The sequence below is a fragment of the Dermacentor silvarum genome, chromosome 2 (genome assembly GCF_013339745.2).
Source record: "Dermacentor silvarum isolate Dsil-2018 chromosome 2, BIME_Dsil_1.4, whole genome shotgun sequence".
NCBI lineage: Eukaryota > Metazoa > Arthropoda > Arachnida > Ixodida > Ixodidae > Dermacentor > Dermacentor silvarum.
Window position 1 is genome coordinate 64,847,027 of NC_051155.1, and position 24,003 is coordinate 64,871,029.

Sequence of the window (24,003 nt, forward strand, 5' to 3'; positions counted from 1 at the left end):
GCAGCGCCTGTGAATAACGGATAGGCACCTAAAAGTGGCGTTCTTTCTCTTCTTTCGGGGCCGCGGTGCACGTGGTGGGGGGCGCAGTCACATTGGACTTTAGGCTTGAATTTACTGTGGTAATGATTTAAGATACTGTGAGAGAAGTACATACATCCAAGCCTGCTTAGATCTGTGAAAGAGTCGAACGTAATGCGTATAGCGTTCAAATGAATTAAGTAATCATTGCGCCTCAAGCGTGCGTTAGAAACAATTCATCAAGGTACATACTGTACATTATAGAGGGGAGGGGCAAAACGTAATGGGATACAAGATAAAAAAGACATAGTATTGTAAAAAGCTACAAAGTCAGAAGGCTACGATACAAAACACAAGAAGCTGAAACAACAGTCGACTAAATACAAAATCAATTTGTAGTGCAAAAATTCAGAGCCCTTCCACTACTGTAAAGATGGAAGCCAGCGAAGGCGTGACTATGGTGGGTATGCTGTAGAGAATATTGCTGCAGTGAATTTATATGTTATCAATATTGATTCCATTGAGCGTCTTGGGCATGTTCGTCAAAGAGCAAGGATACCGGCGCCTTGTACGCTGTAGCGTACGCGCCACAGCGTTCATAGCCGCGGCACATTGCGCGGCAGCATCAGGGTCCTGTAAGATCTCTCCCGCTCCTGCTCTCGGCGGTTCATACCCACATGTCCAACTTGGGTATGTCTTTACTTCCTTCCTTCTTTCTCTCTCTCTTGTCCCTGGCTCATACTCGCATATCCATTGCGGGTATGCGCCACACGTGATTTTATCATCGTTAAACGTGACGTAACTGACCAGCATGTGATGTTATTGATGTCGTGACCTATAAGTCATGTTAGTCATTCGTTTTGAGACCTGTGCTAAAGCACAACTGGCGGGAAACCGCCACCCACATGGAGCCGAAAGACTGATGATGATACTTTGTTTCTACACGTGGACACGGTACTGGAAAAACTAGCCCTTAACAGCTTCGCTGTAAAAAGTGATTCATTGGATGGCGCTTACACAAAAACAGAAAAAAAATTATTAAACAGAATTACAGTACTAGTTCATGGTAATTAAAGCACTGTTAAAGAGAACGGGATCACTAATGTCAAATACTGAGGCAGGTAGGTTATTCCATTCGACAGAGGTTTTGAGTCGAAGTATTATGTGTATGCGTGTCTCCGCGTGCGCAGATACGACACTGAATGTTTCATGGATACGTGCATGATCAGGAATGAGACAGGGTGTCACTTTTGGCGTTAACGTCACTTAGCTACAACCACCCTACCTTCATAGGTTGTGTTCCCTTAAAAACCGAAATGAGGTCTCAGATGCCATGTTTATGCACCATTTTGCTACCACAGCCCTGCGATGTTATTGGTAATGAGCGTTCCCAAAAATATGACATTCGACAAAGCGAGAGCGCCTCGCTTCCATTTTATTGCGATAGCAATTATATGGACACTTGAACCGGATTTCTGCCGTCGGCGTCGTCGTCGCCGTCGCCGTCGTCGTCGCCGTCGCCGTCGCCGTCGCCGTGACGTTCCCTATAGATAAAATCTTCGCCGCGCGCCGTATGCCCGAGAGGAAGCGTGCGGAGACGCGCGCTATCACGGAGAGCGAACGCACTCAATCTCCCGCGCGCAAGCAAGGAAGCAGGAAGCCAGCGCCGGAGGGAGCAAGGGGGGGGGGGGGGGGGCGCACTTCTCTTCCAACAACCGCGCTCGTCGCTCGCTCGCACCGTCTCTTATCTCCACACGGCTCTGACCTTTAAGTGCATTCGCCGCTCAGTTTCCGTTGAAGCGATAGACCGCACGTACCTTCGCCCGTTGCGGCGTATGCTTGCTGCCAGCGTTTTGACAGTCGTTGTCTGCTGTCATTCAGTGTGATCTCTTCGTGTTTGTGCGCGTTGATAACGTATGCAGCGAGCTACGTACATCAGCGGCGTTGCCCGTGCCATCCCGTAAAAGAAGTGAGACACCGGAGGTGAGTAACCCGCACCTACACGACATGGACCCATATACGAAATGACAACTTGTACACGTTTTAGTGGCGCAACCAGAAATTTTTTTTTCGACAGGAGGGGGGGGGGGGGGGTTGATCACGTGCCCGGTGTGCCACGCCCCTGGCTACGCCACTGCCCGGTTTAACTCGACGTGAAGAAACCTAACTACGTCATCGGCGAGTAGGCGTTTCAACGAATGGCTATCCATTCCTCATTGAAATGGCGGATACTGCCAATGGCAACAGTTGTCGCTGCGAAGAAACCTTAAAATACTTCCTGTTTGACCGACAATATCGTACGAAGATGAGAGGCTTGCCCTCCGGACAGGTTTAGGGCAATTAGATGGGAGGCCCTTTACCGTAGAGAAGACCACGGGGCCCTGCCTTCCTAGAGATACACCAGCCTGTAAGATTGCGCGTGGGAAGGCAACAATGAACGCGCCATTGCATGTGTGTCCACGCGAGCTTCTCCCTCATTTTCCCGCGCCCTATTTCCAGTACAAAGTAACCAACCGGGCCCCGCTTTTGTCTTTCTCTCTCTCTTGCACCTCCGCCTCGGGCATGCAAGCCCACCAGCCTTGCGTAAGGATGCGAAATTTGTGGCCGTGCGCTCGCCAAAAAATGAAATGCCGCGCACTTCGGCATAGACATCGATATGGGCGCATTTCTTCACAGCAGTATAGTACGCGCAGAAACGCGAGTTCAGTGAACACGGTGGTCGCAGGTACCTGGCAACGCTCATTGTCTGCAGCTTCAGGGACCTAATTTGTCCATGCGCACCTGTTGCGTCGCTAATGGTGACACCCAAAGCGCACGCACTGCGACATCATCGTGCCGCAAAGGCATGACGAAAGAGATTGGCGTGGAAATATACATGGGAGCTTCAACTAGCAGCACGACTGCACGCGGTGGCTCGGGACACCTTGAATAATTTAGCTTAGTGATATCAATACAGCTTGAGTAATACAGCTCGTATGTAAGCAGCTTATTGACAATACGATACCGTGCATGTCGCGCTTCAACCAGCCGCGACGCCAACGCCGCACGCGAGCCCAACACTATAGCTACCAGCGGCGAGCAAACATGTTTATCTACGGGCGAGCAAACATGTTTATCGATTCAGTCATCGGTTCTGGTTAGGCCCATTTAGCCACAAAGCTGGGGGCAGAGCGAAACGCATTTCGAGCGCGTGTACTTCGTCGGCCGAACGCTAAGAGTATAAGAGAACCAGTACGATATATACAGGGTGTCCCACCTATAATGCACCAAGATGTCAAATATATGCAAATGAGCCCCATAGCTGGACCAAGGTAATGTTATTTGCCTTGGCTTGGATATACTCAGATTGTTTTATTTACATTACTGCTAATTACATAAATAGTCCTAATTATTTATTATTGAACTTCTCAATTATTATAATGAGATGAAAAGTGTCAATGAGAAAATTGTAGAGAAACATGAAAAACTCTCGATACAGCTTTCTGCTCCTCAATACGTGCTACATACACGTGTTTTTCCGAGCGTGAAAGAAGGCCGCGAATACACGTAAAATTGCCGCGCGACTGACGTACTACTCGAGGTACTTAGCGTGTATCGCGGGCTTCTTCTCTTTTGCCTGGATCTCGGCATCGTAAGTCTTCGTTTAAAAAAAAATTACGCGCCATAAATTGGAGCTGCGCGTGAATGCTTTAGGTATCGTCTCCCAGACCGCTACACTCGGTACTTCTGCCCCACATTTACATACAGGAGTTGCGTCTGAATCCGTCTCTTCTCTGTCCAACTTCAGTGCAAAGGCAGACAATTGTTGAAAATTTATTTCGCCAGCTTAGTATTGAACAGCAGCAGTGAGCCAAGTTGTATTTCAAGCTTTCGAAGTAGGAAACATCGCGGCAAGACGAGGACTGACAGAGCGTAGACAACGGAAGCACTGACTAGTGGCCGAGCTGTTTCTCCCTTTAAAAATGTTGGACAAGTGGGGAGAGGGACGATTGCCTAACGTTTCCGGTGGTCCTTTTTCTTGGGACTTCGAGATTAATTTTCGGCAGTGATACGAGGCCACAGGCGGCAAACGAAGTGTTTTTTGATTGTAGGGAGAAAAGGGGAGGGGCGATAGCTTTGTAATTTTGCGTTTTGTATTTGAGTGATAAGAGGGAAGGCGGAGGCAACAGTAAGTCGCACCACTGGGGGCCTGCGCTCGCCAGCTGCCGTAGTGTATTCACAGATATGTACCATATTGTCCCCACTACTGCAGGTGACATCTCAAGAGGAACGATATCATGCCTGTCATCGGTGTACGTATGACAAAATGTTACCCAGGCCTAAACATAAAAGAGCTCTAATGTCACCTGATTTATAGTTTAGGTCCGAAAAATAGTAACTTCGTAGAAAGCATGTGAACCGTTGTGTGTACAATTTCCGAGTCACTTGAATTGAGTCTGACGACCATGAGAATGCTCCTGTAAGTTTGTAACTGAGCCATCTCGTATTACAAGGGCGATAAGCACGTGTCTACAACTGCTTCCTACTAAATTTTATGCTTTTTATAGCATATTTCATTGTATCGCGCCATTTCTACCGAAGATATATGAGCAGGCATTGTGAAGTTGTTCGCCAAGTACGATCTCACAAACAATTTTGAAGTTTACCGCTTCAAGCTTATCGATAGTTACAGGAGCGAGATAAAATGTAATGTCGATACCCTCCGCACGCAAGTGACAGCGATTGCTTGTGTGCGTCGCCTCGGCTTTCAGCGTATCCTCTCGTTTGCGCTGCGAAGACGGGTTTCATTCGATCGCACAATTCTCCAGCGCGACAGAGAACGCATTTCTTTCTACGGCTAAGCCGACATTTGCTCACGTGCATTGCTGTCTCGTGTATACACGGCGGTATACGGAAAATACACGAAGCGGTGAGAGTCCCGCTCTTGTTTTCAGCCAAGTAACGCGTAGGAAAACAACAACATTTTATTAAACTCAGGTCATGAAGGCACGACAACTGCTGCCAAGGGAACCTCGCGAAATGTGCTCGACTTTACGCGCGTATACCTTGCAGACGGCTTCACCGAGTGGCCTCGCGGTCCGGGCCCGCTCGTGAGGTGGTGCCGTAAATCGCGCGCCGGTTCAAATTAGCGGCGCTGTCGTCCCACGCACCTGTTTCCGCGTCACGCCGTCACGTGCTCTATCAGGCTGCTTCTGACTGCTGCCGCACAGGGTTGATGCAGTAAACCACGCGGTAGCAGCCGGCAGATAAACGTGAGAGCGACACCAGCTGAGGTCTAAATCTTGTGGTTCAAGCACCGTGCGGCTTGTGCAAGCATGCGCATTTGCACTTTCTTGTGTGCGTCTGCACGTGTTTGTCCATGCGCGCGCGCGTGTGTGTGTGTGCGCGCCCGTATAAAGGTGCTTGCGTACATCCACGTGCAATAAGTCGGGCTACTTTAGGTACTACAAACGGAGCAAGAACAGGACCCATATCGGATAGCGGACTACGTAGGTTATATCGTTCATGTGGTCAGTAAAATGCAGTCCATGCGTGTTTGCGTGCGATGATGCGAACGTTTATATTAAATAAATACAAGTTATGAATATTCCCAGTGAATGAAAAGCAAAAGAGCAGTGGAAGATGTAGGGAAGAAGTGGTGCATGTATGTGTGTGTGTGCACGTGCGTGTGCATGCATGTGTGTGTGAACCGTATTGGGAAAATTCAATGCTGCATTTCATTCTGCCGCACAATCTGCATGTAGTACATACGTTTCTCATACGCCAATTTGTGTCGTGTCGTACCTTGTTTTTTTTTCTTTTTTTATTCTTGTCTATGTAGCAGTTCCTTATTTATTTCCTCGTTATTGTAGTGAAATTTCTGCCCTTTTACTCGGACAGATGTCATGTTCCCTTGTGGCATATGTGGAATAGCCTTTGATTTTTTACATTTCCTAATCAGTGCTCGCGTTTACGTTTGCAAACACTAGCAGTAATGAAAAGTGTATACGGCCATTGTGGAAGCTGATGTTCGCAATCTTCAGTCAACAGTCGACGCCTGGCTGAGTGCACACTGTGGCCGCGTGAAAGAATTAGAAAGAAAAAAAAAGAGTGTTCTAATGTAGCACACTTACAGGGGCGCAGAAATAAGATCGACGAAATAGCGACAAGGATGCCAGATCACCATTGATAGAACGACGCGGCGACTCGCTGTGGCACCTGCGAGCGGTGACATAAAGACAAGACTGACAAAAAGAAAAACCACTCGACCAACATGAAGAGCTGAGACTCAGAGGAACTCCAACAGCAACGACGCGGACTAAGAGTATTTGTGAATTAAAGTTTGTCTCGCTCTCTCTCTCCCAGCGAAGGCAAGTTAGTAGTCGGAACTGACCCAGCGCAGCGGGATACATCAACACGCGCCGTCACGTGTCGCAGAAGGACCTTTCTGTAAGCCGACAGGTAGTAAAAATAAAAAAGGTCCGCATAAGTGTTCAGTCGTTCTTTTGCTTTCACTTTCAAGAGGCACTACACTGAGGCGCAATGTGAAGAACGTGCTGCTGTTCACCAATAAAATCTTAGCCTTCGGCAGCTCAGAAAGTGATAGCCTCTCGCCTTTCGCAAAGGGGTCAGAAATCTGTGCTGTTTTCGATTGTTTCATGTTTGTTTTTTCGCTACAATGTCAATTGATAGCTCTCACTTTTTCGTAGGTTTTGTTTTTTATAACTAAGTGCAAAAATCACAAAGATGAAGCACATAAGAACCATTTGGAGCTTTACAGCGGAATCTGTTATGGGCTCTTTCCAATAGCCCGCCTTGAGGCACTCCTCGGCTACCGTAATGCTCGGATGTCGGGCCATTTTCAGTGTGCACGTAGAATGATCTTCTCTGTAAGTAGCTGCAGACCCACATATATATCTTACCACCAAGTCTTACCACCAAGTGCTTAGCCCGACGCTTTTAAATCTAACCCTCATTGGATTAGTTGACAACCTGCCAAGCACCGTACGACTTTCCATCTATGCGGACGACATCTGCATCTGGGCATCAGGTGTAACACGACTTCAGCTTCGCGCTCGGCTTCAGAAGGCAGCCACAATGACATCTTGCTACCTTCTTCAACAATAACTTGAGATTTCATGTGGAAAATGTGCAATGGTGGTATTCACCAGGAAGCCAATGTCTGCTTACGGAATATCAATTAACAGACAACTTATACCATACAGCAGAAGTCACAGGTTCCTGGGAGTCGTAATTGACAGAGACATGTCTTGGACTCCGCACGTGAATTACGTGAAAAAGCGGCTGTCTGCTATCTGTCACCTGTTCAGGTTCCTTGCAGGAAAAAGTTGGGGCGTATCCATACACGGTATGTTACAGCTGTACATGGTCTTGTTCGTTGGATTCCTGCGGTACAGCCTGCCTGCAATATCCAACACCTGCAAGACTAACCTCCGTACGATTCAAAGCATTCAAGCCCAAGCCCTTAAGATATGTCTTGGCCTACCACGCAGTGCGTCAACGACTGAAACCATTGCCATTGCCCAGGATTACCCAATCACGACGCACATTACCGTTGAGACAATGCGTACGCATCTCAGACACTATGCAAGGACCCTTCCCACCACCTGGCGAGCCTCACTGCTGAAAGGACCTGCTCGACATTTAGCGCTACTGTCAGTGCACATCGTGCATGGTTTACTTCAGGGTACGCACCTGCGGCCAAGCCAGTGCTTCCTCCGTGTTGTTTGAGCCGTCCACAAGTACATATAACGATTCCAGGACTACAGAAGAAGTCAGATGTACCGGCCCCTGCTCTAAAACAACTGAGCTTACTCCTCTTGCATGAAAAGTACAGAAACCACGTGCACATCTATACCGATGGATCGACTACGTCGTCCAGTTCTGGTGGTGCGGTGGTTATACCAACGCGAGGAATAACACTGCGATTCAAGACATCGCATGTCACGACCTCAACGGCGGCAGAACTAACGGCTCTGCGTCGTGCACTAGAATTCATTGATTCTGAAAGCCCTACAAAATGGGCTGTGTTTTCAGACTCAAAACCGGCATTACAGTGCATGCAGTCAGTTCTCCGACGCGGCTGTCATGAACAGTTGACATACGAAACCGTGAAACTTCACCATCACGTAGAACAAAAAGGCCACGAGGTTGTATTTAAATGGGTACCTGGTCATTGTGGAATCAGTGGCAATGATTCCGCAGACAACGCTGCTCGCACATCACACCAAGAAGAGCTCAGCGTTCCAATTCCACTTTCGAGGACAGACGCCGCAAGGTAGCTTCGACACCTGGCACGCAGTCTCTCACTGACTGAGTGGAACTCGCCAAACTTAAGACATACATGACTACATCAATTAAACCCCTGACTGCAACTCCGACCTCCATTCGGACTTCCTCGACGTGAAGCTTCGCTTCTCTGTCGCCTTTGGTTAGGAGTTGCCTTCACAAAGGCATACTCTACATTAATTGGAGTGACCGACAGTGCAGCATGCGAGGTCTGCGGCACCGACGAAACTATTGACCACCTGCTGTGCCACTGTCCACGATATTCCCAAGAAAGACAAGAACTTGCTAACGCGTTAAAAAAAAAACTGGACAATCGGACGCTTTCCGTACAGGTGCTGCTGGAACACCGCCCCCATCGCTCGTCGGCCCATAAAGCGGTGAAGGCACTTTTGTGCTTTTTGAGGACGACGGGCTTGTGTCAACGTCTGTGACTATTAGTGCACTAACACACGCGTCAGCCAACTAACCGCTCATTTCTCTTCTTTCCTTCCCTCCTCTCTTTCCCTGTCATCTTTGTGTTCCCTCTTCCCATTCCCACCGGTGTAGGGTAGCCAACCAGACGTTATCCTGGTTAACCTCCCTGCCTTCTGCCTTTCTCTTGCTTCCTCCTTCCTCCTTCCAATAGCCGTTTCGGTTGGCGATGCTGTCCGCCGCCGCCGGTGTCCGTCGCAGCTATCGCCAGGCTCCTACCCACTGTGAGATAGTGGCCAAGAAATAATTGGACCGTCTTCAGGAAGAAAAATAAGACCAAGGAGATGGCTAAAACATTATAGAATGAAAAACATGTGTGGCATACCTGGGGCGCTATAACGTAAAATGATTCCAAACTGTTTTAATTCCAATTTCTGCAATTAGCCTCCACGATTGGTCAAAACATTTTCGGGCCACTCTTGACTTCGCCTGTCTGTCAGGCGACGTCACGAAAACCGCGATAGCTCCCCATCTGATATAACGTGTACACACTGATTATGCATGATTAAACCGCACAAAAGAAAAATAATAATTCCTGATTCGACGCCTTTTCCCCATTAGCTCTCTCCTATTGGTCCAATGTTTTCTGGCTACGCCCACTTCGCCTGTCTGTCACGCGACCTCCCAAAACCGCGAAAACTTACCACGTCAAAGTGACGTGTACGCGAAAAAAATGCATTAATATGCCGAACAAAACTGAAAAATTTTCTGAATAGCCATTGACTGCCCGTTCCGAAAGGAATAGAAGATGGCTGCCCGCCGATCACTCAGGCCCTCGCTACTCGCACCTGCCGGTGAGCATGCATTTATTTGCGCATGATAAACCTTTTTGCGAGACAATAAAACGTTATCGAGCCCTTTCGGCACGTATAAGACATCGCTCTGCGAACTCTTCCTTGCTGAGGATCCGTTTTAGCGGCATTATTATCCTTCCGTTGCACGCCGCCGCGATTTTCGACCAGCCAGCGCAAGCTAAGTAAGGCGAAGCGGACCAATCGGAGAAGCCGGCACCACCCTCTTCATGCAGTTATCTATTTTCACTGTGCTGACTCGGCCCCATCGAAGCCCTCTGCACTAGACCGTGCTCCTCGCCTCTTGTCAGCCAATTAGATAAGAAAAACCGCTGAGTGTAGAAAATGTTATTGGTTTTAAAACCGAACAAAGGTGACCTCCTATAAACGAGGAGAGTGATTGGGTTGTTGAGACAACGCTGCGGGTCACCGCCCGACGCTTGCGTCGGTGGGTACGTAAATTTGACATCAGGAGTTTGGAATCAAAGCAGTTTGGAATCATTTTACGTTATAGCGCCCCTGATTAAGTCAAGCAGACTAGGTGACGGTGTGTCACCGCCCCGTCTCAAAGGGGATGCCCATAAATCATCATCATCGTATCGTGCCACTTGTGACGCATGTGAGTATGACGCAATGTTGGAGTATAACGGTATAAGTGTGAATCTCGCTGTTGCGACGAGCACGTAGCTGCACTCGAAGCACGCGAACAAGACAAGAGACACAGACGAGCACTCTACTCCGCACTACAGCGGCGAATAATATAGTGAATATGATATGGCGCTTGAACCTTCACCCCAATGCAGAGGTCCTCATACCTTGAAAAAAAAAAAGAAAGACAACATTCTCAGTGTTACAGCGCCCGCATACACGGGCCCGTATAGCTTCAACGAGAAATCGGCTGAATTTCTCTAGTCACCGGTGTGGCGAGCCACGCACACTGGCTCCACGAGCTCATAGACTTCTTTGAAATCACGGCTATAAATCGAAGTTCCGCGCCATCGCAGAGCTCTCCCGCAATCTGACCGCCGTATGTAGAAGCCGGAGCGAACGTCCTATTATGTCGTATTCAGCGAGGCGCAGATTGAGTGCGACGTCCCGACGTTACGTAGTACATCGCGCGGGCATTCAATGAGAGGGGTTTGTATCAGTATGCATTCAGCGCTTGCCACAGTACCGAGAATAGTCATAACTGCCAGGCGAACAGGCGCCGTCGAACGCATCAATAATTTCGATTCTAGACATATACAGACTGGAACTCGGGCGAAAAAGCCTCCCGGTGCTTTTCTTTTCTTTTTCGGAAAGCAGCAGGGCGCGTGAAAAAGACGGCTGGGTCTGCGTATATAGTTGCGTATATTCTGTGACAGATTCGTACAAAATGCGAATGTGTGACAGCAATTGTAGAGATCTCGTGGCGTAGCGCAAGCGCCCAACAGACACTCCGGAACCGTGCAAGCGTAGCAATAATCTCGAAGAAGGCGCACATGTTGCTTAACAGAAAACAAAAAGCGAGGAAACTACAGGCAAAGTTTTGATTCTTTGGTTACTGAAGATAAGATGTTATCGTTAAGTTGACTATACGCTGCCATATTAGAATATGGCGCACGCTCATGGCGCCTATATGCTTCTGTATCTGCTTTGCTATAAATAGTTTTCTCTCACATATTGTTTCGCGAATGGCGATCGTGAAGGCATTAAACGTATCATTCACCTCTCCTTATTGACAATCGAACAATACGAGACGTCGTAACTGCCATGTATTGTGTACATCTGCATAAAAAGTCTAGTTGTCACATCTCTAACCTTGTCTGACATTTTAATTTCATAAATAAAACATGATATGAGATGTTTTGATATATTTGTAAAATAAAAACTCGTGTGACCCCACCCATATATCAAAATCCACATCCCGTATGGAATGAGGTTGTACTGGATACAATATTGATTACCGGCTTTAATAGTCCGCGCATGTTCTCAATTTCCGAATTTATTATTTTCAGGGCCGTTCCTAATCCCTAGGCATTGATTGAAATTCATGATAAAACTAATGCCACTAAGTGTAACACGCTGTCCTTGCCATAATGTTCTACTTTTATCTGTGTCTTGTACAAGTGTTTTATAAGTGGCTTCTATAACTTCACCTGAGAATAGAAATGAAAAAAAAAATTTCCACGACCAAACTTCGAGGGTAATTAGTTGGAAGTAAGAGGCGAGAGCTATCCAAATGAAACTCTGCCACCAGTATTTACTGAAGGAATATAACTCAGATTGATAACGGGAGATATATGTTGAGATACAGTTTATCATCTGGGCGCCCGTAAACGTGTTGCCTGACTATATATATGGAGCCCCTCGCAAATATTTTCCTGAAACTGCAATAAAATAGTACCGAACTGCGTGCGACTGTTTAATTCAAGTCTACAGCAGCGCCGAAGCTGAGTACCCTTCACTGAACTCACGCCGGCGTTTGAGTTATTCCCCTTTGCATTAGTTGCAAAGGGGAATAACTCAGTTGCATAGAACTCAATAACTCAATAACATACAGTTGCATAAAACAAAGAACGCATGGAAAATTATTGGTAGTACCACAACTACCGTTTACAATAAACTTACGAATGCTTGATTGATGTCAGTAATAGCACGAACTGTTCAACACAATTTCTTTGCTTCGCTGTCTTCGTGTTTACAAGCATGCCCGAGACAGTGCCACAATAAATGTGTTTTGCACGGCTGTGTACAACACCCTAATTTGGCCTTCTCCTAAACGTTGTCTTTAGATAATAGTTTCTTTCATATCTTCTTGCGAGGTTACGCGATTACGCGCGCTGAAACAGCTGTCCGACATACTGGAATTGAAACACGATGTTGGATAAACGGTGGCCTATCCGCCAAAGTGGGCACGATGTGCCGTAGCTAAAGCGAATTGGTCAAACCTCTCGAAACCGTGGAAGCCGCCAAGGATGACCAAGCAGAAATTCACCATCGCTTTGGGATTTTATATCTTTAGTTGCAATGAAAATTATAGGTGCAAAGACTTGGGTACCAATCTGGCATAATTTTTAAAAAAAAAAAAAGAAAGCAACAAGGATATAAGCCATATTTTCCCTGGCTTTTCTCGCAAGCGTTTTTCAGCCAAATAAACATTCTAGCGAATTTTACTGTGCTAGTAAGTTTTCTTCTAATTAGTCTCAACCATAATACACATTTCGAAGTGCCAAAAAGCAACTTCGACTAATTAGGGATAAATACCTTCCTTTTTATTTTTGTTTCAGTTAATGAGGTCATTGTACCCATCGATGAGCTCCAGTGTACCCATGAAATACAACAAAATGCGACTGCCCGCACTAAGTTTGAGTTAACTATTTCACTCTTATAGTTGAAGATATAGGAGTATCAATCTAACATGACGAGGAGGAAAGAAAGGGTCAAAGCATCGGATGTCAGCCAGAAATTCGCCTGGCTGGCTACCTGCGATAGGGATGGGAAAGGGGGAAAAAGATAGAGGAAGAGAGAGAGGAACATGGTTTCTAATAAGGCTGTGACCTTGCTTAGCTTAAAACACGTTCCATTTTGCCGCATGTCCCACCGAAACAGAACATCAGCGCGGCTCAATTTACCGCGAACTAGGTTGTTTCGGGTCCTTTCCCCTTTCTTCGGCAGCGGATCTATTTAACAAATGCTTTGGCATTTGCTATACTTGTTTGAGTGATGCTGCACTGGCTGTGAAATGTCTAGCCATTCTGAACCGAAAGGTTGCCCAGAGCGTCAACCTAAAAACAACAACAAAAAGAAAATCCTCATTATCTTATGTTTACGGAATAGTTTTCATCTTAACGTTTGCTATTGCGCCGAAGAATGTTTCAATACTAACTGCTTCTAGCAAAGTTAGCTTTTCATTCTTACAGTAACTAGACATAAGAAAAGTAATTTTAGAAGCTTAACAATAACGTAAAATAAGCAGAAATTTTCAAGTTATATCCCGGTCTCTATTATCTTGATCATTAACATAGGGAAACAACAATAATGTTTGCTTGTCGAAATTTAATACAGTGTCTGCCTATTGTACGTCACTACCACGAACATTAAAAACGTAAGCCACAAGGTCAGGCTATACTAGCGGATTACCGTTGTTAAAAATGTGTAAGAAAAGGACAAAAAAGAAACACGCAATAAAAGAAAAAAACGACAGCTAAACTTCTCGAATTTTGCACACAGACCTTTGGCATCAATGATAATTTTCTAGACGACGTAGATCATGCACGAATTGTGCAGCGATGCTACACTGTGAACCGACACATTCCAACGGCTGACTCGTGCATACAAACGCTCAGCGCGGTCATTCTTGTTTCTAGAGCATGGCTGTTATTGGCGGCTTAAGCCTTCCTTAATAACGCCACAGGCTGAGCTCTCAGGTATTTCGTTATCTCGGCAGTTAGATACCAACGTATAGTCCCCATGACATTGTAAAAAACAAAAACAAAAAACGAAGGAAAGAACAATGTAACCAATGAATTTTCGTCGGATGGCATGGAAAGATATTATTTCTCGAGGTCAAAGTAAAAGGATAACACGAAGACGACAGGGGTGGGCTATATGTAAACGGAGAACGGCAACAACAGCAAAGTGCACAGTATTGATGCCAGATACTGATGAATGAAAGTAAGAGGAAAGCAAATAAATTAACTAAACATTCCAAGCAGATCCAGGCTATCTGTGAAAGCGCTGGCTATCGCTTTCACATCTACTCGCTTTGGACCAAAGTCTAGTAATCGGTCTGTGTCTACCGGTAATTAAATTATGGGGTTTTACGTGCCAAAACCACTTTTGATTATGAGGCACGCCGTAGTGGGGGACTCCGGAAATTTAGACCACCTGGGGTTCTTTAACGTGCACCTAAATCTAAGTACACGGGTGTTTTCGCATTTCGCCCCCATCGAATTGCGGCCGCCGTGGCCGGGATTCGATCCCGCGACCTCGTGCTCAGCAGCCCAACACCATAGCCACTGAGCAACCACGACGGGTTATGTGTCTACCGGTAAGAGCCGGGAGTCATCTAGGGTAAAGTACTGTGAATGAGTGAATGAATGAATGAATGAATGAATGGTAAGGTCTCAGCGTTCCTTACGGCACCGTTGCAGACAACCGAGAAATTCTTAATCGTGCACGCTTCTGTTATGCAGCATAATTCATCTAGCCATCGTACCAAATCGCTGTAGCGAGTAGATGCGTTTCACTTTTCAAGGCGTACGTTAGACGACAAATTTATTTCTTGCATGGTGCAATGTTCCTTTCTCATTAAGCAAGACTGTCCGCTCAAAATCGGTTGGATTTGCGCTCCAAACTATACCTGCCTTGTGATGATGTGTAATATGTATTTTTTTTTTCAGGAATGCACACCGCTTCCAAGAGAGCGTGGCTGCTTGCTTAGGACACGCAAAACTGCCAGCAGGCGTTGCAGCTAGCATTGTGATTCTTAGAGATCCCCGAGCCGTCTCACGCAAAAGGGCTCTCACTTTTGTCGTACTTACACAAAGACGCCGTACGTTTCAATCAACGTTGAAACGTCGCCTCATTGCGTCCACTCGGGCGATGCACATGCTGAGTAAGGCTGCGCACGATTGACTAAAACTGTCATGGACCGCTCGTGTGATCAAAAGTGCCACTATTGCACGACTCCAAAGGAACGAGTATACCGAATTCCTGGTCGCTCACCATGGCGGTCGGATGCGTTGATCGCCTTCAAGGGCGGTGTTATCCGGATGGAAGGCAAGGAACGGCAGAGGCCAGCATGATTCGGCTGTCACTTCTTTCGCAGCTTGTCCGCTTCACGAGGAGACGGGTAAGTCCGCCGTCGCCGCCGCACCACGATGTAAACGGATGGAGAGACGGCAACGCGGTCGGAAAACACTCGGACGAGGAGAGCCGGCTGATGGCTTCGAGAAAGAGGCGGAGGAGTGCGGGCAAGCCGGCGAGAGAAACGCGTGGCTCCCTACCAGGTCAGCGAGCGGCTGCGTCCACGTCGGCGCAGGAGAGACATCGCCGCAAGATGCGGTTGCGCTCACGACGAGGCCGCGCGCGCGAGTAACTCGGCCGGCGCGAAGCCGCCGGCGCTGACGCCCGCGAATGACGCGACGTCGCGCGTATTACGCGCGTCGCAGCAGGTCTGCGGCGTGCGACGGTGTAGTAACGTAACGTAGGAGCGCGCGCAGCGCGCTGCCACGACCCTTTTTTTTTTTTTTTTTTTTTTTTGTGAACGCTTCCTGCACACGACTATGCCAGAGGAGAAGCGGGGGGGGGGGGGGGGGGGGGGCTGACGGGGTGGCAGTGAGAATCGTGTCCCGCGCTGTTGACGTGAGCGCCTCATGTGGGTTGTGCACGTGCGGAACTGCCGTACTGCTTTTGCTTCCCTGTTTTTGTATATGTCCGTGGCTTTTGTAGCTGCCAACGTTCGCCACTGACAAATACAGGACGAGACGCAAAAGACGTTTAAGCGTGAAAGGCGTGCGCGTGACGTCTACCAGGCTTCACCGGAGCTCCTGGTAACTCTCGGAGTATCTCGCTGATTTGGCACAGCATCACTCGTTTAGGCGAAGGACGGTTCATCACAGGCCCTCACGCGGATGAATATAATGCTAGGTATAACGGTAACTTCGTGACACGTTCTCAACGTCCAACTGGTTATCAAGAAACTCATTATAGGCTGCAGCCGGGGGTATAAGAATATACAATATTTAATGAAATCGATCAAACCTTAGACCAATAAAATTACTCTTTTTAATGAATAGGCACTATAAATTTATTTTCGGCTTGTACTCGACTATTTTGTGATTAATATTCGTACGTGCATATTGGCTTTTCACGATTGCTGTAAATGTTTGGTGTCATCTACAAGGTTGTGGTCTAGGAGGAGGCCAAAGTTCTCAAGTTTAGTGCTTTACACTGGGCACGGACATCGAGGAAGAAGCCCGCGGACAATACAAATCGCCAACACGGTTGGAGGACAGTGTTGCCAACCTCCAAAGCCAGGTTTCCCCTAACTCGGATGGAAAATGTCCCTAGATTTCCCTAGAATTGTGCAAAATGTGGTAGTTGGGTTTGTGAATTTCATAAATGTGATAGTTTGAATTTGCTTCTATGCTCATTTTAAGATTCAAATAATGAAGTCGCTGGACACAACCTGAAATGATGTCGCATGCAGTGCATGTTGTGCTAACAACATGGCCTCATAGTTGAAGCCGTGTTAACAGAGAAGACGCCAGCGCATGCATACTTTGCTGTTGTACAAAATTGCTTTGCACCGAGAGCGACATGCCAAGATTACACGGTACCCTTATTCGAATTCTAAGATTGGCACCTGACCCCCCCTATGATTGTAAGAGTGTAGAAACAGTGCACCACTGCACGACGGCAATGAAAAAGATATGAATGTTCTCTTCTTTTCCCTTGCTGTGTACGACCTAGCACCAGCACATTAACGCACTTGCACGCCATTTTCAGCGAAGCACAAGAACACGCAACTAATTTTTATCTTTCCTACAAAGCAAAACAAGCCCTATCACATGAGCATTGCAACTCTGTGCAACGTTGCTCTGCCTATGGGTGGTTCTGGGTAAATCTTAGTATACGCGTGCATAGTCAGCTGTCCCGCGCCATGGCCACATTGTCGTGCTGGGCATATGCGTCCGGTTATGCTCAGATGTGTCCGTCCTGCTTTGTTTAACCCCACAAAGCCCTACGTATCATTATACGCTGAATTTGATGCCTAAAAATTCAAATTTATGTGCTAATGACCTGAACTAGAGCCCGTACTAGGGTTTTTGATGTGCTGGAGGACGTTTACAGTCGTGACAGTGCAGCAAATAAATTACAAATTAAGTAATTACCGTACTAATTATAGTTTACGCAATAACATTTCATTGTTTTCCTTGGACCAATAAGCATATCTCCATGGCCAGAAATAAATGTAGACACGCTGTTTTAATTGTCTTTGATGTGGAATGGTGTTTGGGCTTTGTGGGGTTAATTATCTCGCATATATATATATATATATATATATATATATATATATATGTCTCACTGTGTCCAGATAAATATTTTATTGAGAGTGCACAGCCATTGTCAACACTACTAGCTAGAAGAAATGCATTAGCAGCACTTCGTGTAAGGGCCCAGGGCATCCACACCCTGTCGTTTGCTGTCGGATAATGGCATACACCTCTCAAAAGTTACCGCACGCAAGAGTGGTAAGAATGGACTTGTTGCTAGGTAATGAGCTTTATGTAAAAGCACGTGTTACAAATCTTTAAGGTACCGGGTCGAATCGAAAGCAAAAGAAATCATTTAAAAAGAAATGGAGCCACTTGTGTCGAATCTTATCGAAGCTTATCGAATGCGGTCGTCTTGTAGTGCAGAAGTACTACTTATAGCAGCCTCACCTGGTACTCTAATGTCTTGCGCATGTGCTGAGAAAGCAGTGCTGGAAGTCTCGTGCACCGTACCTCCTTCTACAGCGCTACATTCTACAGCAAATTTCAACCGAATACCCTATTTACACTACACTCTACAGTGGAAGTGTGGTCATGCTTCTATACTCAGGTTAAAAACCCCGGTCACTACTTCTTGGCTCCGTGAATCGCACTTCGTTGTGTTCAGTGGGCAAGGCTTAATTAGGATCTTTTATTATTATTATTACTATTATTATTATTATTATTATTAATTATTATTATTATTATTATTATTATTATTATTATTATTATTATTATTATTATTATTATTATTATTATTATTATTATTATTATTATTATTATTATTATTATACCTTCGGGGCAGCTCTACAACAGAGAGCAAACGCTTTCTTCTCAACATATTCGTTGAGCTGCAGTCTTAGCGAATGTTGAATGTGCATTCCGCGATGATATTTTCCACCTGTAAAACGTAAAATTCAAATTCCGATATCAGGGATGTGCACAAAGTGTAGAGGTGTCATCGAGGACTGAAGCTCACCTTGAATGCGACAACTGCTCATCTATTCCCTACTACTGCTGCACACAACTATTTACAAGGATCGACTGAAGGCCTACTTGTTTCATTATCACAGAAAGAACAGCGCTTCAAGATGAAACACAGGGGAAAAACGCCATTCTCTGCGCTAAGCTACAGAGAATGCAGGTTTCTGCGGCGTCAGAATAGTATGGAACACACAGCGAAGGTGTGTGTCTCCCTCTTTGTCTATTCGTGATTTTTTTTTTTTTTTTGCGCTGTTTCCCTATCGAGTATGGAATCCCGTCGCGGCTCGGCAGATTGGATGCAGTACTCCTGCCTCATCAACCGGACAGCGGACTTCCTATGGCAACAAACCCTACCAAGGCTACGTGCAAAAAACAGCGCTGTTTGTGTGTGGTTCTTCCCATGCGTCCCGTCTTGATGTGCCGTTTTTTCTGAAATAACGAACTATTTAAAGGTTGTTATTTATTCTGTGCTTGCTCTGATGCTCTTTCTTGTCGTGTTTCTTTCACTAGTACGTATTTCAGAGTCGTATTTTGGAAGTAATGGCAATGGTTTATTTCGGTGCGGTTAAACAGAACCAGTCTTTGAAAGTCACTTTAGATGTTGTGCCCAGTTTTAGCATCGACATTAGGACCTGCGCACAAAACAGAATTAGCCCTTGACTTCACTCACTTTGAAAGTGAACGACAACAGAGATTGGTAAATCTATTTAGAAGTCCATTTATTGGCTTCGAAGCAGGCACCGAACCCCAATTTATTTTAATTTGCACCTATGGTAGCAGAAAAGTGGGCCTGAATAGCATGATTAAGTTACGCCGGTAGATGTTTCCTGGAATGGCATTTCGCTAAACATTCCATTGATAGAAAGAAAATATAATTGTTTAGGGGACCAGCAGAGTGGTAATCAATTGCCTGATTTGTTCTGGCCACTCAACCCGAATATTCTTTGGCACAGAGCTCTGTACGTTCGAAACAAAGAGACAGGGCATGTACACTCTATCAATATCAAAGTAAGCACTAGCTGCGCATTGCTAACTGCGGCTGAGTGGTCTACGTTTTTTTTTTTTTTGTGGTAGGCTGTCGATAAGGAGTGTGTAGCGAAATTAGAAATAAAACATTCCACACAAATATACTAAAAATAATTTCGATTTCAGAAACAAGATTTATAAAAATGAAACTACGCACACATAAAATAAACAAGGGAAACAAAAAATTCAAATCAAATTTGTTGAATACCACGGGGTGTTGACGGGCGCACACAAATAGACTCTACCTGTGGTATGTCTTGAAGGTGGTAAGATAGTGAGATATGCACTGGGTCACGTATCAGAAAAACGAGAATGGCACATTTGCTGGCATTGTGTAAAAACTGGTTAAGGTCTAATCACCTCTCCAGTGCTCAAAGTTAAGTTTGCACTCGTTGATATAGAGTATGGATGTCGCTTGCAAATGCGAAAAACGCAATGTTGTGTTCATAAATATAAGTTGTTACTTCTTGATGACAGAGAATTGTGCTCATGAGAATTTTAAAAAGTGCCTGGGAAAGGACTGAGCCTTGCGGTATCCTCTCGTTTGTTTGCACCTAGAAGAACAAAAGCCGCTTTTGTAGCAATAGAATTCTCTTTCGCTTAAAAATGAATAGATAGATAGATGGATAAACTTTAATTCAAAGATAGTTTTGTCTTGCCCCAATGGGGCATCGCTAATGGTCGGGGCCCCTAGTCCAGGGCTCCGCTGGCTCTTGCCATCTTCTCTGCTCTCTGGATCAGCTTGAGCTGGTCGTCGAGGGCCGAGCTGGACAGCAGTGCCTCCCATTGCTCCCTCGTGGTGTTCGTGTCATGGTGTTCTACACAGGACGGCTACAAAAACACAGTTCGAAAAAAATATTTTTGAATAAAAGGTTGATTCTGCTTTCTGAGGTCCCAGAAGCAATTATTACGGGAAAATAAATCACTTTCCTTAATTTCCCCAAGTTCGGGCATATATGGGTTAAGACTCATCGCTTTGTGGGTGTTATCAATGAATGAATGATGAATGAATGAATCCACGCTACTATACGGTATACCCAGGAACATTACAAGATGGATGTTAGCCGATTCATCAAAGCAGTGTGTATGCTGTAGCAATATCGAGCTTCACTAAGGCAGCGTATTGCTTATGGCGTCGAGCAAGTTGTATCCGGCTTTATAAGTCGACGTGGGCATGTCAGATGGAGCAGCCGGCCCTGAAACCAATCTGACAGGGACTAAGAACTGAAGTAGCATTAACAAATTTCATAATACGAAGGTGAAGATGCCTCTCAATTTAACTACGTTTGATGTAAGCGTAATAGGCCTAATGTTCTGAAATGTATACCCTCCCCATTGTTTTTTAAGTATCATTGTTACATTGACAAGCTTCCATTGCAACGAAATCCAAACATTCTTAATCCAATAATGCACCATGTCTAAAAGAACGTAAGGGGATTCCTGCAGCATTGTTTCTAACATTCCATTTGTGACTCCGTCAAGGCCAGGGGCTGTATTCATTCATTCATTTATTAATACTGACAATTGTATGACTTAGCTCAGATATGAAATTGAGGTGAAGCCATCCGAAGAGTATAATACATAATGAATAGCCGGAAGCCGGGCCACGAATAAATTTTCTAGAGCTTTGGCAATCTCTTCTAGAGAGGCGCTCATTTCATGCTGGGTCAAAACGTTGCAGTCTAATGTTAACAGCGTTGGTAGCACCTTCCTAACGCGAATGCGAACAGAGCACGCTTGCTTTTTTTATTTTGATAGATAATCGTAATGTCTAATACCATATTCATCTTTGGCTCGGTTAACGGTTCTCTTAAATACACCAGCGTGAAACTAATATAGTTTCCAATTTGTCGGGCACTGGTTATGGAGAAGCGTTTTCCAAGGAATTTCTCTTTTTCTGTAGTCACGCGTACACTCATCATTACACCAACGACAATTGCTGCGTTTAGCCGAAGGGATGACAAATTCAGCTTGCTTGCGGGAAGCTGAATCTCGCTTACCACACGAATCTGTTTTAACAGTGGAGCTGTTTAAGCCGGGCGTAATGTGTCAACCGTGAACACAAAATGTGGGTTGATCGTGGCTATAGTGAACTAGAACACTATAGTCTTCTAGTTCACTATAATCCTGGCGGTAGTGGCACATATGGCACATACCCATGTGGCACACACCGCAATGGCACATACCCATGTGAACTAGTGAAGTTGAGCCTAAGTCTGGCTAAGCATGGTTGGGACTTTACGCGCACACAAATGTCGTTTTATCCCGTTTCAATGAACGGTCAAGCTGTGTCCTCTGTTAAGACTCATCGCTTTGTGGGTATTATCAATGACCGCAACCTCTGGCGGAGCCCTCACTGCCTGTATCTGTACCGTGAAGCCTTGGAAGTAGGCTACCTACCTGCCACAATGCATAAAGGAAGCGCTGTCCTCATAGCCAAAAGAAATGATGAGGCTAAATTTGGACGGGTATGAGTCTATTTTCTTATGGAATGCGGATCATAAAATTTTTGCAAAGGTTTTCGCTAACCACTTGCAAGTCGTGATAAGATCTGTGGTAAGCTATCACCAAACATGTGGCATCAGAAGCCGGTCTATTCTGAACAGCATTCGTGTTGCGAGATCGGTGCTAGAGTATGTAGCTGAGGAGATCGGGCAGCTACCAATCGTATAGCTTGATTTGGCGAAGACGTTCGACAGGGTGGATCACTCGTTCCTGTTTAGTGTACTGGAGCATCCGCATAGTTATAACATAAAGAAACCGACGTTGATTTTCTTATCGATGGCCAAAACCAAACCAAAAGGCCACCTCGCTAGTCCACACAGGAGCCGACTGGAACAGTTCGCCGCCAAGCTCAGGAAAGTAAAGACTGCTTGGAAATGCCTCAAATCCGGACAGCTGGAAGACACCTGATAACACCGACTACAATCTGCACGGAAAGAATTACCGTTCATGTGGCCGACCCCAGTGACCGTGTAAATCCGCGGTCATTGGGTGGTGGAGATGATGACCAGTTTCGCTGTATTTATTTACCCTCTTCAGTAAAGCTTTGTTTTACATAGATTTCAACATGTGTTGAATCCGCATAATTACGTTTTTTTTTTCATTTGAGGTGCTGAATCGGCTAGGGAAAAGAACAAAGTGACCACTTGCAGCACGTGCTACGTAAGATGGTAGAAGAAGACGAAGAAGAAGAAGCACCGCTCTGTGCCTGTCATGGATCCTACGACGGACGCGTCTTCGAAAATCAAGAAGTCCAGTTCCCGCCGTCGTCTCGCGTCCAAAACGTCGGCCTCTTCTCGGGCGGCGGATGCTGAGGCACCGGCCGAGGAGTCGAGCCGCCAGGACTGGAAACATCAGCCGTAGGAAAAAATCAAAGGCAAAGCGTCGCTCCCGCAGGCTTCCGTCATCGCCGGCTATCGCACAGAGCCTGAGTGCGGAAGAAGGTAAGCGAATTACGGCTTTAATATCACGGGTACAATCGCTTTTGAGACCGATCGAAGCGTACTGTCGGCAGCTAGCCGAGGGGCACACGCATTTGCTTTTATGTGGCACATTGTAAGCCTATCCAAATGTCCGGAGGGATCTAGTGATTGGTGTTGAGGGTCAAAAAGATTAAAAGTACAATAGAAAAAAATAAGAATAACTACAAATTAAAGGAAATAAAAAAATATGTGCAGAAATATACTTAGATGTTGGCGGCTGGGGGGACAGTGAGGCTTCACGACCCAACAAGGACATGCACTCAGCGATTGAAGCAACAGCATGGAGACTCAGATGAAAAGCCGGAGAACCACTTTATTTTCAAGAAAACAAGCTGCTTTTTTTTTACTCCAGGAGACGTCGACAGCAGGCTTACAGACATGCATGGGCAATGATGGTGCCCTATGCGGCATACATACCGTTATAGCTGCGTCGCGTTCTTTATGGGCTGAATTCGTAATGAATTACATGGATTCCCACAGTGCGGGCGATTTGCATTTTTTAGCATTCATGTTGGTATTTATAACCTAGCCCTGGGAGTATTACCGAGTTCCACCTACGGCGTCGGCGGCTGATGTGAAACATACATTTCACTACATGCATGCGTCACGTAATGCGTGCTTCTTGGAGCAGGCAAATGGCGAATAAGCCATCGTACACTGCCTCAAAGCGCCAAAGCTGGTAGAGTGAAGAACCTTGCTGTACTCGCAGTAATCAAGAAGCATAAACGGAACGGAGGCGCTCGACTCGTAGCAGCAACCATCAGATGCAAACATGCACCGAAGCCGAGGAAATCACTCTAGGGAGAGAAGCTTCATTTCGAAAACGGCTGTGCGTGTTTCCTAAAGAACTGGAGAAATTATCGGTTTTATTGAATGTTATATTGTCACCCAACTAGTACAGCTAGAATAGTTGACCAG

The 24,003-nt window shown here is 45.9% G+C and overlaps 1 protein-coding gene across 1 annotated transcript in view; it reads right to left on the reverse strand.

Moving 5' to 3' along the window:
* Nucleotides 1-15,700, reverse strand: part of LOC119441546 (beta-1,3-galactosyltransferase 1-like) — a 55,443-nt gene extending 39,743 nt beyond the window's left edge. The window contains exon 1 of the mRNA XM_037706159.2: nucleotides 15,279-15,700. Coding sequence (XP_037562087.1) covers nucleotides 15,279-15,281 — 3 coding nt within the window. The 5' untranslated portion in view covers nucleotides 15,282-15,700. The remainder of the gene's footprint in view (nucleotides 1-15,278) is intronic.
* Nucleotides 15,701-24,003: the final 8,303 nt, after the last annotated feature.